At 56.4% G+C, this 16,493-nt stretch overlaps 1 protein-coding gene across 1 annotated transcript in view; it reads right to left on the reverse strand.

Annotated features, from left to right (window-relative positions):
- SREBF2 (sterol regulatory element binding transcription factor 2) overlaps positions 1 to 12,859 on the reverse strand; it is a 65,208-nt gene extending 52,349 nt beyond the window's left edge. The window contains exon 1 of the mRNA XM_062202769.1: positions 12,630 to 12,859. Within this exon, the coding sequence (XP_062058753.1) occupies positions 12,630 to 12,717 (88 nt within the window). The 5' untranslated portion in view covers positions 12,718 to 12,859. The remainder of the gene's footprint in view (positions 1 to 12,629) is intronic.
- Positions 12,860 to 16,493: the final 3,634 nt, after the last annotated feature.

Below are 16,493 nucleotides of genomic sequence, written 5' to 3' on the forward strand. Positions count from 1 at the left end.
AGGCAGAGTTACAGAGAGGCAGAGGCAGAGAGAAGTCCTCCCCAAAAGGCCACAATGGCTGAAGCTGGGCCAATCCGAAGCCAGGATCCAGGAGCTTCTTCCAGGTCTCCCACGCAGGTGCAGGGTCCAAGGACTTGAGCCATCTTTTGCTGCTTTCCCAGGCTATAGCAAAGAGCTGAATTGGAGCTGGGACTCGAACCAGCACCCATAAGGGATGCCAGCACTACGGGCAGCAGCTTTACCCGCTACGCCACAGTGCCTGCCTCCACATTGAATCTTTCTCCTAAAACATACTCCCAACTGTGGTCCAATTCCATCCAGATGAACACCCTGGCACCTCCCTGGCCTTCCAAAACTGTTCACTCCCCGCTTCACAACACGACCCAAATGCCAGTCTGCACTAAGATCTTCCAAGTGCCCTTCCTTAGTGCTCCAGAAACGTGCAGTTCCTCTGATACGCGCCTTTGCACTACAACTGATGCTTAGACGCCAGCTCCCTTCCAGGACTTGTCTATCCACCACCAGTCCTGCAGAGCCTAGCACGAGGCTGTGGACGCAGCGCATCCCTGCTCATGCGGAAGTGGGCTGAAGCAATGATTTGAAAAATTGCTGTAAAAACAACTTCTGGGCCGGCGCCGTGGCTTAACAGGCTAATCCGCCTGGCGGCGCCGGCACACCAGGTTCTAGTCCCGGTTGCCCCTCTTCCAGGCCAGCTCTCCGCTATGGCCCGGGAGTGCAGTGGAGGATGGCCCAAGTCCTTGGGCCCTGCACCTGCATGGGAGACCAGGAGAAGCACCTGGCTCCTGGCTTCGGATCAGTGAGATGCGCCGACCGCAGCGGCCATTGGAGGGTGAACCAACGGCAAAAGGAAGACCTTTCTCTCTGTCTCTCTCTCTCACTATCCACTCTGCCTGTAAAAACAAAACAAAACAAAACAAAAAAAAAAAAACAACTTCTGACCAGAGCCGGGGCTCCTGGACACCGGGCACTCCCCACCTCATTCCCACAGTGCAGGGAAGAGTATGGGATCCCAGCTCAGAGACCCAGGGCCAGCTCGACTTCCTATTAGGCTGGGGAATCTCGGGCACGTGGTTTTCTCTGTTTCAGTGCCTTCCTTTCTTCCCAGGGAAAGTGGGTGTGAAACCCAGCCCTGCTCTGCTGGCACTGTCGGGGACTAATGCTGTGCTCAAGGCCTCCTGAGAACGCTGGCCCTCGGCAGGAAGCATCTCCTCCCCTCGCAGCTGTGGGACGGTGAGGCCTGACTGGGCAGACACCGTGAGCAGCGTGGTGTCGCCGCTGGCTCCACAGCTTGGGATTTCATCACTGTTCCGAAACAGACCCTGAACCCAACAGACCTGTTCTGCAGGGCCAGGGAGGCGAGCGATTGTAAAGGACATCTGGCCACACGTTCGTCCCAGCGTCCCAGCCCTTCAGTGGTGTAGGATCCGTTTCTAGGCAGAGCTTCCCAGGAGGCCTTGAGGCCCCGGCTCTGGGCTTCTGCTACTCTTTAAAAAATTCCATTCTGTCAACCAGGTTTAACCCTTGAGTCTTGTGGTCCAGAACTGGAATACTTTACACCACATGCCTGTGACCGCTCCTGTGTCCCACCTACCACACATACAAAAGCCCTTTCAAAAGGGCAAAATAAACCTTCCAAAGCTGTCTTCTAAAAAAGGCCCTCGGTCGGCTGAGTCAATTTGCAAACTGAAGTCCACTCAGTCCCCACTCGGTCTCAGGTGGCGTGGAGGGGAGTGTGACTTCCTGCTCTCTCCCTTTCTTCTACTTTAGCTCACTTAGTTTTTGCAACGCCTGGTGCAGTCAGCCGCAACCTCCACCTCTCAGAGGAACCAAGGCTCGGGAACGCCCTAGGACCAGGGGAAGCCACTCCCAGGGCCCTGCACAGAGCAGGCGCAGAGGCTCCCAGGCCTTGCTTTTGCAACCTGCATGCTCACTTACATCAGAGCGGGATGCAGCATGGGGCAGAGGAAAAATACATGGGTTTTGGAGTGGACAAGCCTGGGTCCCACCACTTATTAGCTGTGTGGCGTGAGCCTCACTTTCTTCGCTTCTAGGGTGCTACAGAGTTGGAGAGAGATTAAAAGCTAAAGCACATTCTGAGACAACATAGGTGAAGAGCATGCAACAGTGCCTGGCACCCGGGCTGTGACAGTCTGTGAGGGCAGGGACCCTGCTGCCTTGTCAGGGCTGTGCCTGGAGCTCAGCACAAAGGTCTGCAAGGCCGGGCTCAGCAGACACAGGGCAAGGCACACAGCAGGTGCTAACTGCACGATCCAAAGTAGGGACGATTGACTACAGGGATGGCCAACTAGCTAATAAACAGTCGCGTTCACCTCGACCCCAGTAGGAGCAAGATGCAATGGTCCTGTGTTCATTATCAATTCCAGAACATACACGCACAAAAGAACTAAACACCACGGGAAATGTCTATCACAAGCTGGCGTCCCACCCAAGTAACTCAAGATGGATGTAGGGGCCAAGCAGTGGGTTCATCACCCTCTGGGACATGTGTCCTCCACACTGGGGGGCTGACTACTGCTTCAGACTCAGCTTTGTTAATGGGCACCTTGGGAGGCAGCAGATGATGGCCCAAGTGCTGGAGTCCCAGCGTCCCATGTGGGAGACCAGGGTGGAGTTTCTGGCTCCTAGCCTCTGCCTGGACCATGCTCAGCTGTTGGGATTTGGGGATTGAATCAGTGGAGGGAAAATCTCTCTCTCCCTCTCTGTCATTCTGCCTTTTCAACAAATAAATCTTAAAAAAAAAAAAAAAAAGATTCGGGGCAGGTGTTGTGTGTGGCGCAGCAGGCTAAGCCACTGCCTGGGACACCTATGTTGCCTAGCGTATCGGAATGGCAGTTGGAGTCCTGGCCACCCAGCACTTCAGGTGCAGCCTCCTAATGCACCTGGGAAGGCAGCATGTGACAGCTAAGTATTTGGGTCCCTGCCACCCACGGGGAAGACCCAGATGGAGTCCTGGGCTCCTGGCTGTGACCTGGCCCAGATCCAGCTTTGTGGGTATTTGGGGAGTCAACCAGGAGATGGAAGCTCTCTCTCTTTCCCCACTGTCACTGCCTTTCAAAAAGATATAAACAAACAAACAAATAAATATTTTAAAAAGATTGTTGTGGGGTGGCGCTGTGGCATAGCGGGTAAAGCTGCTGCCTGCAGTGCCAGCTTCCCCATTGGGCGCCTGTTTGAGTGTCAGCTGCTCCTCTTCTGATCCAGCTCTCTGCTATGGCCTGGGAAAGCAGTAGAAGATGGCCCAAGTCCTTGGGCCCCTGCACCCGCATGGGAGACCCAGAAGAAGCTCCTGGCTCCTGGCTTCAGATCTTCCCAGTTCTGACCTTTGCTGCCAATTGAGGAGTGAACCAGAGGATGGAAGACCCCCCCCCCCTTCTCTCTTTCTCTCTGTGTAACTATGCCTTTCAAATAAATAAATAAATAAATAAATAAATCTTAAAATAAGAAAAAAAGACTGTTGTAAAGAAATTCACAGGAGGCCGGCGGTGTGGCTCACTTGGCTAATCTCCGCCTGTGGCACCGGCACCCCGGGCTCTAGTCCTGGCTGGAGCGCCGGATACTAGTCCCGGTTGCTCCTCTTCCAGTCCAGCTTTCTGCTGTGGCCCAGGAAGGCAGTGGAGGATGGCCCAAGTGCTTGGGTCCCTGCACCCGTATGGGAGACGAGAAGCACCTGGCTCCTGGCTTCGGATCAGCGCAGCGCTGGCCATGGTGGCCATTAGGGGAGTGAACCAATGGAAGGAAAACCTTTCTCTCTGTCTCTCTCTCACTGTCTATAACTCTCTCTCTCACTGTCTAACTGCCTGGAAAAAAATAAAAATAAATAAATAAAAAAGAAATTCACAGGAAAGTATTTTAGGTATTTCCTAAAATATCTGCAGATTTTGGTAAAAATAAATCAGCTTAAGAAAATAGCAGTGAAAGGAGACAAGTTCTAGAACAGCATTTATAGTGATGGAAAGCCCCGAGGAGTTTTCACACGATACACTGAGATGTCCGGGCAGCAAGGCTGCCACCCTGAATCTACACCAGAGAGCTGGGGCAGAACAAGCCCCAACGACACCACACGAAACGAGAACCCAGGTCCGATTCCCCAGAGCAGAGGGCTGCAAACAGGGAACTGCTACACCTGAAGAAGCAATGTGAAAGTCCAGAGCAGGCAGCCCGGGGGAAGGACTGCTCCAGGAAACACGAATCCCACAGTGGAAGATGACCCTGCCCCGGGTCCTGGGCAAGCGAAGGCGCTTCTGAGGCCCTGGCAGCGCTGCCTCGGACAGCCGGCGGTCCTGAGGGCGCTGACTGAGAAGCCAGGCCAGGCCAGGGCACGGAGGGGTGTTCATGTACAGTGTTGTGCGTGGCGTGAGCTCGAAGTACAGCCAAGAGACAGGCAGGAGAAACGGAGGCGTCCCAAGTGGACCGAGCGGGTAAGCTGTGGGGAACAGGCCTGTGCCACACAGCGGTGGGAGTGGAGATCAGTGCATCTGCTATGGAGAGCAAGATCTAAAACCACACAAGCACAGAGCCAGAAGACAATGTTATTTTCTGTCTCTCTCTTCTTAAAAACAAAACACTTTATTTATCTCTTTTTTTTTTTTTAATTTTTTGACAGGCAGAGTGGACAGTGAGAGAAAGAGACAGAGAGAAAGGTCTTCCTTTTTGCCATTGGTTCACCCTCCAATGGCTGCCGCGGTAGGCGCGCTGCGGCCGGCGCACCGCGCTGTTCCGATGGCAGGAGCCAGGTGCTTCTCCTGGTCTCCCATGGGGTGCAGGGCCCAAGCACTTGGGCCATCCTCCACTGCACTCCCTGGCCACAGCAGAGAGTTGGCCTGGAAGAGGGGCAACCGGGACAGGATCGGTGCCCCGACCGGGACTAGAACCCGGTGTGCCGGCGCCGCAAGGCGGAGGATTAGCCTGTTAAGCCACGGCGCCAGCCAACACTTTATTTATCTTAACGCATTTACAAGGCAGGCAGAGAAAGAGTAAGAGAGCTCCAATCTGCTGGGGCTGGATCACTCCCCTAAATACCCACAACAGTCGGGGCTGGGCCAGGCCATAGCCAGGAGCTCAGAACTCAGTTCTCCCAGGGTGGGCATTAGCAGGAAACTGGGACTGGGAGCAGAGCCGGGACTAGAACCCAGGCACTCCGAAACGGGATGCAGGTGCCAAGAGGTGGCTTAACTCCCTGCACCACAACATTCGCCCTGCAGCATTGTTTTTAATAGCAAAGACTGGAAACTCCTTCAAATGCTCACCAAAAAGGGACTGGATGAACACATCACAGCGGAAAACCACGCAGCAGTGAAAAAGCCTGAAAGCTCTCAGGGTCACATCCTTAAGTGGGCAGAAAAGGCAAGGTGCGGAACAGGGCTGTATTTCTCTATCGAAATAAAGAGGCAGGAGGGCGTGTGGAGCGACAATGAGGATGCTGCCTGGGACAACCACATCCCATGTTACAGCACCTGGCTCAAGTCCCGCCTCTGCCCTGGACCCAGCTTCCTGGTAAGGCACACCCTGGGAGGCAGCAGGTGACGGCTCAAGTTCTTGGGTCCCTGCCACCCATGTGGCAGACCCAGACAGAGTTCCAGCTCCTGGCTTCAACCCAGGCTAGCCCTGGCTGTTGTGGGCATTTGGAGAGTCAGTCAGTAGATGGAAGATCTCTCCTTGTGGTTGTCTCTGTCTTTCAAATACGATGAAAATAAGCAAAAGTTAAAAAATAAAAAAGGGGAGCAAAAAGTGAAATCTGTATTTGTCATTTGCTTTATTTATAAAAACAAGTAAGTGTTTTGTTGGGAGGAGGCAGCTCGTGGACAGGGTTGGTGCCAGACTTCTCCCCGTATTGTTTTACATTTCATTTTGAATCATATGAATGGACCACCTTTTTCAAAATGTAAGTCTTTAGGCTAGCGCCACGGTTCAATAGGCTAATCCTCCGCCTTGCGGCACCGGCACACCGGGTTCTATCCCGGCGGGGACACCGGATTCTGTTCCGGTTGTCCCTCTTCCAGGCCAGCTCTCTGCTATGGCCAAGGAAAGCAGTGGAGGATGGCCCAGGTCCTTGGGCCCTGCACCCACATGGGAGACCAGGAGAAGTACCTGGCTCCTGGCTTCGGATCAGCGCGGTGCACCGGCCGCAGCGCGCCGGCCATTGGAGGGTGAACCGACGGCAAAGGAAGATCTTTCTCTCTGTCTCTCTCTCACTGTCCACTCTGCCTGTCAAAAATAAATAAATAAGCCGGCGCCGCGGCTCACTAGGCTAATCCTCCGCCTTGCGGCGCCGGCACACCGGGTTCTAGTCCCGGTCAGGGCACTGATCCTGTCCCGGTTGCCCCTCTTCCAGGCCAGCTCTCTGCTATGGCCCGGGAAGGCAGTGGAGGATGGCCCAAGTGCTTGGGCCCTGCACCCCATGGGAGACCAGGAGAAGCACCTGGCTCCTGCCATCGGATCAGCGTGGTGCGCCGGCCGCAGCGCGCTACCGCAGCGGCCATTGGAGGGTGAACCAACAGCAAAGGAAGACCTTTCTCTCTGTCTCTCTCTCAATGTCCACTCTGCCTGTCAAAAATAAATAAATAAATAAACAAATAAATAAAACTGATAAAAAATTATATACTACCTAAGATTCTGAACTCAGCCAAACTATCAAAGTGGAGTGAGGTTAGAATGAAGATATTTTTAGGGCTGGTGCTGTGGTGCAGTAGGTTAAAGCCTTGGCCTGCAGCACCAGCATCCAATATGGGTGCCAGTTCTAGTCTGGCTGCTCCTTTTCCGATCCAGCTCTCTGCTATGGCCTGGGATAGCAGTGGAGGGCCTTGGGCCCCTGCACCTACGTGGGCCCCTGCACCTACGTGGGAGAGCTGGAAGAAGCTCCTGGCTCCTGGCTTCAGATTGGCGCAGTTCTGGCCATTGCAGCCATCTAGGGAGTGAACCAGCAGATGGAAGATCTTTCTCTGTCTCTACCTCTCTCTGCAACTCTTTCAAATAAATAAAATAAATCTTAAAAAAAAGATGATATTTTTAGACAGGTAAGGTCTCAAAAAAACTTACCTCTGGAAGGAGCTATTCCAGGATGGGAGTGAAAAACCAAGAACCAGGGAACAGGGAGTGTAATCTCACCCACCCCCACCCCCACCCCCACCCCCTGCATGTGATGGTTAAGTGTCGTCCCAAGTATGGGAGAACAGACCTAAACAACAGTCATCAGAGGGGGCAAGAGAGCAAGCGCCAGGAAAGAGAGGAGCTGGCCACCGAACTGAGTTTGTCATAAGCTTTAGGGCTGAATTAGGAATAGGAACATAGAAACCAAGCAAGAGAGCAAATGGGACTACGACAGGCCCTCGGGAAACACAAACAGCAACAACAATGCAGAAGACTGGGGCTGGTGTCAGGGCCCAGTAGGTTAAGCCTCTGCCTGGGACACCAGAGCCCAGTCCCGGTTGCTCCACTTCTGTTCCAGCTCCTTGCTAATTGCGCCTGGGAAAGCAGCAGCAGATGGCCCAAGTGCTGTGGCCCCTGCCACCCACATGGGAGACCCAGACGGAGTTCCTGCTCCTGGTTTTGGACTTGCCCAGCCCTGGCCACTTCAGCCATTTGGGACTTGAATCAGTAGAGAGTAGATCAATCTCTCTGCCTTTCAGATAAAATAAATCTTTTAAGAAAACAAAGCAAAGCAAAACGGAAGAAAACATGGAAGATCCCCCCAAGAGAAATGAACATGCTTTGTCCACACACAAACTTGTACTTCACTCATAATAGCCAAAAAGTGCAAACAGTCCAAGTGTCCATCCACCTATGAGGACAGACAAAATATCCCCCCCCCCCCCCGCCGCGGAGCACCCGAACACCATGTGCACAGGCCGTAGTGACCCTGCTGATAGGAAACACCCCGGACAGGGGAACCCTAAACACAGAATGTAGATGAGCTCACTGAAAGGAGCTCCAGAGCTCCAGAGAGCAGCAGCCTCCACCTGCCCCCCCCCGCCCCTGCTGTCCCGTCCAGCACTGTCTCTGCCCGCATTGCTCTCTGACAAACTCACCGCCTGTCCCCCTCAGACCTCAGGTTCTCTCCTCCTCCCCAGCCTCCACATCCTCCACTCCTCTACCTCCACCCGCAGTTCTGACCTCCTCCCCAGCGTCCGCCTGCCCTTTCCCAGGGAGTGACGCCCAGGCACATCCATCTCAGTCCATTTAAGACAAGTTTTCATCATCTTCCCAAACCAGCTCTTCCTTCACTCTCCCCAAGCCCGAGGCTCCAAGCCTGAATGGCAGCTTAGAATTCCTCTTCACTCTGCCCTCAGGGCCGAGCTGCCACTGGCCCTGTCCAGTCACATCCACACCTTGCACGGCAGCCACTTCCTATCCACATTCCCTCTGCCTCCGTGTCCCCACCTCACAGCCGGGTGACTGCTCCTAATTGGTATCCCTTGCTCCAATCTTTCTTGCTTAATGCCGCCCCTGAACTCCCTGAAAGCCTGTAATTAGTGCGTCATCCCCCACCCCACTTGCAAATCTTCAGCAATTCCTCCCTGTATTTCACAAAGCATCCGTGCCTGCAGCACAATTCGGCTCCCACACACCTCTCAGACCTCATCTGCTTCCCTACACACACCTCATATTCCAAGAAATCCCCCTTGTCTTTTTTTTTAAGATTTTTTATTTATTTGAAAGGTGGAATTACACACACGGGGGGGGGGGGGGGGGGGGACAAAGAGACAGAGAGACATCTTTCATCCATTGGTTCACTCCCCAAATGACAGCAACAGCCCTGCTGGGCCACGCTGAAACCAGGAGCCAGGAGCTTCTGGATCTCCCACATGGGTGCAGGGGCCCAAGCACCTGGGCCATCTTCCACTGCTTTCCCAGGCCATCAGCAGGGAGCTGGACAGGAAGTAGATCAGCCAGGACTCGAATTGGTGCCCATATGGGATGCCAGCGTTGCAGGTGGTGGCTTCACCGGCTATACCACAGCCACAGCACAGGCCCTGGGCTTTTGTTGCCAAAGCAGCTTGGTCCTCTCCCCTTTCACAGCCTCATCAAGCTGCTCCTGCTACTCATCCTCCAGGACTCCAGGTCCTGCCTCCTTCCTGACCCCAATGGGAGAGGACCCCACCCCGGTCCTTCCTGAAGACCTGCCTGGAGCTTTCTCGAACTACAGGTGCACACCACCAGTACCTGTAGCCTGGGCCTGGGCAGCAGAACAAGGCCCTAGAACAGGGAGGAACCTTTACTCTGCCAAGGGTCATTTACATCATTAGGGGCCATGTAAGATTATTAACTTAAAAACTAGCCTGCTATTGATTTATTGACTCGTGAGTCTCTCCTGCAGCTGCCTTGGCAGGGCTGGAACAAATGACTTTATGGGCCTGTCTTAGTCCAGGACTGGACATTCCCCTGCCCTAGGAGATCAACACACATAATGTGGGCACCTACAGTAGGTTTTAAAAAATGTGGAACCGGCTCGCACTGCGGCTCACTTGGCTAATCCTCCGCCTGTGGCGCCGGCGCACCCGGTTCTAGTCCCTGTTGCTCCTCTTCCAGGCCAGCTCTCTGCTGTGGCCCGGGAAGGCAGTGGAGGATGGCCCAAGTGCTTGGGCCCTGCACCCGCATGGGAGACCAGGAGGAAGCACCTGGCTCTTGGCTTTGGATCAGCGCGGTGCACCGGCTATAGCGGCCATTTGGGGGGTGAACCAACGGAAGGAAGACCTTTCTCTCTGTCTCTCTCTCACTGCCTAACTCTCCTGTCCAAAAAGAAAAAAAAAAAAAAAAAAAAAGTGGAACCAATACTGGAAAATCTAGAGGGGCGGGCATTGTGGTACAGTTCAGATGCCGCTTGGGACACCCATGATGTCCCGGGTCTGAGTGCCGGGGTTCGAGTCCCAGCTCTGCTTCTGATCCACGGAGGAAGGCAGCACATGACAGCCCAGGTACTAGGGTCCCTGCTAGAGACCTAGACTATCAGGATCCTGGCTTCAGCCTGGCCCAGCCACGGCTGCTGTGGGTAGAGGAAAGATCTCTGTCTCTGCCCCTCTACCTTTCCAATAAAAACAAACAGACAAAACTTTAAAATCTGGAATGTCACATAAAAACCCAGACTTGGGCATCTCTTGAAGAGAGAACTTAATGCCCCTTCCAGAAGGCCTCCCTGGACTGCCCAGGGGAAAGCAGCTGCCCGTCACCCTCCAGAACACGGCTCTGCACATCTCGCCAGAGTGCCCTGCTCAAACGCACTCGCCTTCTCCACTAAGAACTTAAGCTCCCTGAAGGGGAAAAGACCCTGTCCGTCTGGTTCAAAGCCACCCTCGGCACTGCCTCCGTCACTGCGGGCACCCAGGAGCCAAGTGATGGGCCTTGTGTGGGGCCACACCCCTGCAGGGCACCCAGTGGATGAGGCCTCCTGCTGCCTGCACCCACTGGGTGCAGGAAGTAAACACACTCAACGACACTCCCCACCTTTCCTCTTCTTCAGCTGACGCTCCTGGAAGCCTCGGGGCTGGCCATTGCAGATCTAATCAAGCATAACGACAATGTCCAGTACCACTTACTATCCTTGCCCGGGCCAAGATCCCTGGCTCCTTTCAGGCAGTCCACACACACATAGTGGGCACTCTCACTGGGCCAGGCACTGTCCTAGGTGCAAAGAATTGGGAGTGAACCAGAAGCGCCTGCCCTCATGGAGTGAATGCTGGAGGGCAGAGGTGGGTGACCATCAACAGATACTCCCACCTGCTGTCCAGGTCAAGGGCTGTGCTGCTGTCTTCCTGGTCAGCCAGCCTTGACCCAGCTCCCTGACCACTGACTTCCACTTACTGCCCTGTGCCACCATGCGCTGTTCTAACTCAGCATCATGGGTTTGTGACTCTTCTCAGGCTCCACGAGGCCATAAATTCTATCTTTCCTGTTCTTCGGGGTTCTTACAGCCCAGATATCACAGCCAGCACTGGAGTGCCTGCCGATCAACGGAGGACAGGGAACCACTTTCCCTAACCTGGCACGTGGACCTGCGGAGCCACGGAACCAACGTGGTAGTTCCCAGAGTGTACATTTTATTCCATAATCCGTGGTGATCAAGTTAATATTAACCACTGGGCCGTTTAACACATCACAAATTAAGACAAATAGGAACTGATTAAGGAGCAGGCATGCAGTACACATGGATTCTTTTTGTGGGCTGGCTGGTAGGAGCCATGGACGTCCCTCTTAATGGCTACGTAACCTTGAGTAAGTTAATGAAACACCCTGGGTCTGTTTCAGGACCCGTGAGAGGGAGACGACTGTCTATGCCTGGCAGGGTTGTTACGGGGGCTAACAGTACTGTGGGTGAGCGCTTAACAGTGCTGGCCACCCCTGTACTCACCCCGGTTACAATCCAAGAACACTTCCGCCCGTTGTTAACCTGTTTCTGTACTTGGGGCACTCAGTGGTCAGAAGTGGGGCTTCAGTTAGAGCCTCACCACACTGCCCAGATGACCAAAGGGAAAGAAGGACAAGCCGGTGGGGGTGGGGGAGATGCTACAAAAGCAAAACAGGGAAATGGCAAACAGATCCTTATCAATCAGCTGCTCAACTTCTCTCTCTGTCCAGAAAACAACCTGCTGCCTCCATCTCCTGTCTCTTCTGCGCCGGGGTGGCCACTGTCCCTGCCTCCGGGGCTGTGCTGAGCGGAAAAGCATTTTTGCTCGTTGGAAAGCGTGACTTCACCTGAGTGTTGCTTAAGACCATGGGCCCTGGACTCTGTGCCGAGTGACCACTGAACAACCGCTCTTGGACTGTCTCGTTTGAAACAGAGGCAACAGTAATACCTTCCCCAGGGGGCTGTCGTGAGGACCTAGTGAATCACACGAAGTATCTGGGCCTGGGACCTCAGAGGAACGCGGCTACTGAGAATTAAGGATACCAGCCTAGTCACTGGGCCCCTCGCCCCCAAGAAACCAACGCCGCGCTACCAAGTGGGAGAGCAGGGCTGTGCAACGGGCTGTGTGACCTTGGACATGTCGCAGACCCTCTCCAAACCCTGGTTCCAGCGACCCCCGAACGAGAGCCACCTCCGGAGAGGAGCCCCTGGGCTCCCACCAGCTCTTCCACTGCACCGTTAGGGCCTCCGGAACAAAGGCCACCCGCTCCCCAGCCTGTACCCAAGGGGCCACAACTCGAAATTTCTGCTGCCCAGGAACTCCCCTCGCAGCGCGACGGCCCGGGGACCCGCGCCCGCCCGCGCCCGCCCCAGCAACCGACTCTCGTCCGCAGCGGCTGCCCACAGTTTCGCCGGCGGCCCGGCCGTGGGTCGGTCCCCGCGGTCTGCCGGGGAGTGACAGGTGCGACGCGGGGCCTCGCGCGGCCGGGGAGCAGAGCCGCAGGCAGCACACGTGGGCGCGCGAGGGGGGCGGCGGCCGCGCGCTCGCCGCCAGCGGCCCCCAGCGACGCCCCCGGCCCCCGTAGCCCCGCGGCTGCCTGAGGCGGAGCGCCGGGGCCCGGACTCACGGCCGTCGCGCCGGGAGGGTCGGGGGGCGCCTCACGCGCGAGCCGGGACGGTCGCGGGGTGGGCGCACGCGCACCCGCGCACGCCGCCGTAACCCCTTCCTCCCCGCGCGCCCACCCCTCACCGTCGATGTCCCCCAGGGTCAGCTCGTCGCCCAGCTCCGTGAGCGTCTCCATGGTCTCCAGACCGCCCAGCTCGCCGCTCTCGTCCATCGCCCGGCTCGGCGCAGAAGTCCCCCGGCCCTCCCGCTCAGGGATCCGCGGGGGCGGTACCGTCGCCACCGCCCATGACACCCGACAGCCCCCGCCCGGCACCGCCTCACCGGCCAGTGCCAGCCGCCGCCATGTTTGCGCTGCGCCCCGGCGCCGCGCGGAAGGGGCGGGGCGGGATTCCCCCGCCCCCGCCCGCGCCCTCTGAGGCCCCGCCCCCAGCCGCGCGCCCCCTTGTTTGTTGTCAATGGGACCAGGCTCGCCTCCACCAATCGGCTGGCGAAGCGGCGCGTGGGGTGATGGCGCGTCAGCGATCAGCAGCTCAGATTTGCATAGCGAGGTCCGCCCCTCGCGGACCGGGAGCGAATGCGCGGAGCGGCGGCCGGGGCCTCAGCCCAGCCTCCTTCTCCTGGTTTAAAGGAGCCGCTCCCTTTTCCGTGGGATCCGCTCCGAAGCAGCCCCCGGCACCCTCCCGGGATTGAAGGGTTAACGCCCACCCGCGGCCACCCGCCGCCCCCCCCACCCCGAGCCCATTACGTCATGTTCCCAGCCGCCGCGCCCGGACCTGGGAAAGCGGGTAGACTCAGGCCCAGGGCCCCCAGCCCAGGCAAGAGTCGAGGTCATCTAAGCCGCGCTCCCGCGCCTCTGCACCTGCGGCGGTCCCCGCTCCCCAGGCGCCTCAGCATCCCTGCAGCGCGCGAGCATCCTGGGGGCTGACGTGCAGCCCACCCTGGGCTTCCCACTCCCAGCTTCCCGCTGCACCCTGCAGCGAGCTGCGCACGTTGTAAGCTACGTGCGAGCGTCTAGGAATTTCTCCCAAGGGTAGAGGTACCCGCGCTCCAGGAAGCGCCAAGGGAAACACTGAGAGCCGGGTAAGGGATCAGATAAACCGCCATCACTGGGTACGGTGCCACTCCCCCACTGAAGGGGCCGCTCCCGGGGCCGGTGTTGGGCCCAGGGTCAGGATGCCTGGGTTCCAGGCCGGGCTGCTGACTCCAGTGGGAGAGGCCTGTCAGTATTTGGGGGACGAACCAGGGAATGGAGGATGTCACAAAATGAAAACACAAACACGCATAAATGCATATTTATGGAAAAGGCTGTCACAATACAGTGATGCACACAGCAAGTTTCCGGTGAGCTGGTGAGAGCGGCTGTTGCTGAGTGATCAAGAGGAAAGAGGACCCAGGTGGAGACAGAGGCGGGCTGGTGAAGTAACTGTTCTGAGCCTCTGTTTCGGTCATCTCTGAAATAGGGACAGCTATCCGTCAGAGCTGGGAAGGTTAAGTGAGCTCATTCACAGTTCACTGACAGTAGTTACTGAACACTGTGGAAGGGAAATACACGGTGTGGCCTCAGGGAGTTTCCAGCCAGGGAAAGCCGACAATGGCACCCAGCGTATGGACACTGGTTGGAGTCCCGGCTGCCCCACTGCCGACCCAGCTCCCTGCTCATGGGCCTGGGAAAGCAGTGGAAGATGGCCCAAGTGCCAGGGCCCCTGCACCCACGTGGGAGCCCTGGAAGAAGCTCCTGGCTTTGATCTTGCCCAGCCCCAGTGGCTGTGGCCACTTTTTGGGAGTGAACCAGCAGATGGAAGATCTTTCTCTTCCTCTCGGTAACTCTGCCTTTCAAATAAATAAATTTTTGAGAGAGACATCAGCCATAAAAAAGATAAACATGAGGGTAGAAGTGACCGAGGGAAAGTAACCGACAAGGGAGCTGACTTGGGCTGGCGTGACATTGAAGATGAAATCTAAGGTGATAAGAAGACGGCCTCTGGTGTGGCCAGGGGAGCAGACAGGAAAGACAAAAGCCCTGAGGCAGGAGGCGCTGCCAGCCAGCACTTGGCATGATTCCTGGCGCGCAGTGAGTGCCCACACAAGGCCGGAGGGAAGGCAGGCAGGCCCCACAGCTGGCTGTCAGTCGGGGTTGTGGGAGTGGGGGGGCTTGGGGTGAGTTTTCCTTGCTGCCTGTACTTCAGTAATGTCTGCATCACTTCTCAGAACACACACGCACAACTAAGAAGTACGCAGGTGCTATTCTGGGGAAAGCTGGGCGTGCTCTTTCTTGCTTGCATGCAGGAGCTCTGGGGTATGCTGCACCCTCACCCCGAAACACACAAGACTGAACTTTGCTGCCCTGCCCTAGGCCTGGCACAGAGCTGAGGGTGGCACCTGTACCTGTGCACCAGGACTCCAGTCTGGCAGTCTGGCACAGGGCGGCAGCAACTCCCAGGCCACTCGCTTTGATCCAGGGCCCTCCACCCTGGAGCCCGAGGAACTCCTGCTGACGGCTGTTCCTGTGGCTCCGGCTGCACCTGCCCACGGGCTGTGCTACCTGACCAAGTGGCCCTTGGCGGCAGAGAGGAAACCGCTGTAGAAAAAGTGGAAGAATGGCTGCTGCACGGGACCTGAGCCTCAGCAGAGCACAGACATTATCCCTCAACCCAGGCCCTGGATCCCACCTAACTGGACGTCTCTTTCAGGCGGCACCTTGCTCTGGCTGGGAGGACAGGGTGGGGTGGAGCAGCCTTGGGTTAGTCACTCCTCAGGATCCGGTTCTCCACCTGAGGACGGAGCGGCTGGACAGGTGGCCACTATGTCTCCGCTGCACAGGTCGCAGAGAACTCTGTTACGTTTCTCATTCACTTCCTCTCACCCTCTCCCCTCTCAGGCCTTTGTCACAGCTCCTGTCCCCTTCTTCCTCTTCCCTCTGTCTCTCAGCATTCAGTTCAGGTATCACTTCCTCCAGGAAGCCTTGCAGTTGGATTAACCAAGAGCCTGAACCTCACCGTGTGACACCGTGAGGTTAGAGGGTGAGAACCAAGTGTGGTTTCGGATACACTGAAATAGAAGCAGCGGGCTTATCAGACAGTGACAGGACAGGTGCCAACAGTTCCCAGGGGCTGGCCCTGCCCAAGAGGAAAAGAGCAAGGAGGAGAAACTCCACCTAAAAACTCATTTAAAGGGGCAGGTGAGGGAAGAGCACTCAGGCGGAGGGAGTGCAGGCTCAGAATCAGGACAGCAGCCTCGGAGCGTCTCTCTGGGGCAGGCTACCAGCGCCTCGATCTGTGGGCAGTGGCTGGGGAGTCTGGGAGAAAGGCTGTGGACGAGGGGGTATGTGGTCCCCAGGGGACACACGACAATGTTTGGAAACACTCTGGTGGTCGTAACTGGGGGACTGCTACTGGCACCCAGCGGGCACAGGCCAGGATGCTGCTACAACCAGGACAGCCCACTTTGCACACACAACAAAGAGTGATCTGGCCCAAAATACCAGTGGGCCGCTGTTGAGAAACCTCGTCTTAAAGGATATAAGGGGGGAGGGGTCCCAGAATCCTCTCTCCAGGGGGCGCCAAGGACGGGGCCTAGAAGCCCAGCAGGGGCCAGCGCTGTGGCACAGCAGGTCAACACCCTGGCCTGAAGCGCCGGCATCCCACATGGGCGCCGGCTCTAGTCCCGGCTTCTCCTCTTCCGATCCAGCTCTCTGCTATGGCCTGGGAAAGCAGTAGAAGACGGCCCAAGGACTTGGGCCCCTGCACCCATGTGGGAGACCCAGAAGAAGCTCCTGGCTCCTGGCTTCAGATCGGCGCAGCTCTGGCCATTGTGGCCATCTAGGGAGTGAACCATCGGATGGAAGACCTCTCTCTCTCTGCCTCTCCTCTGTCTGTGTGACTCTGACTTTCAAATGAATAAATAACTAAATCTTAAAAAAAAAAAAAAAAGAAGCCCAGCATACAGAACATCCAAACATATTAACAACATCACTGTTGCCACACTGGG

The sequence above is a fragment of the Lepus europaeus genome, chromosome 10 (genome assembly GCF_033115175.1).
Source record: "Lepus europaeus isolate LE1 chromosome 10, mLepTim1.pri, whole genome shotgun sequence".
In the NCBI taxonomy this organism is placed as follows: Eukaryota; Metazoa; Chordata; class Mammalia; order Lagomorpha; family Leporidae; genus Lepus; species Lepus europaeus.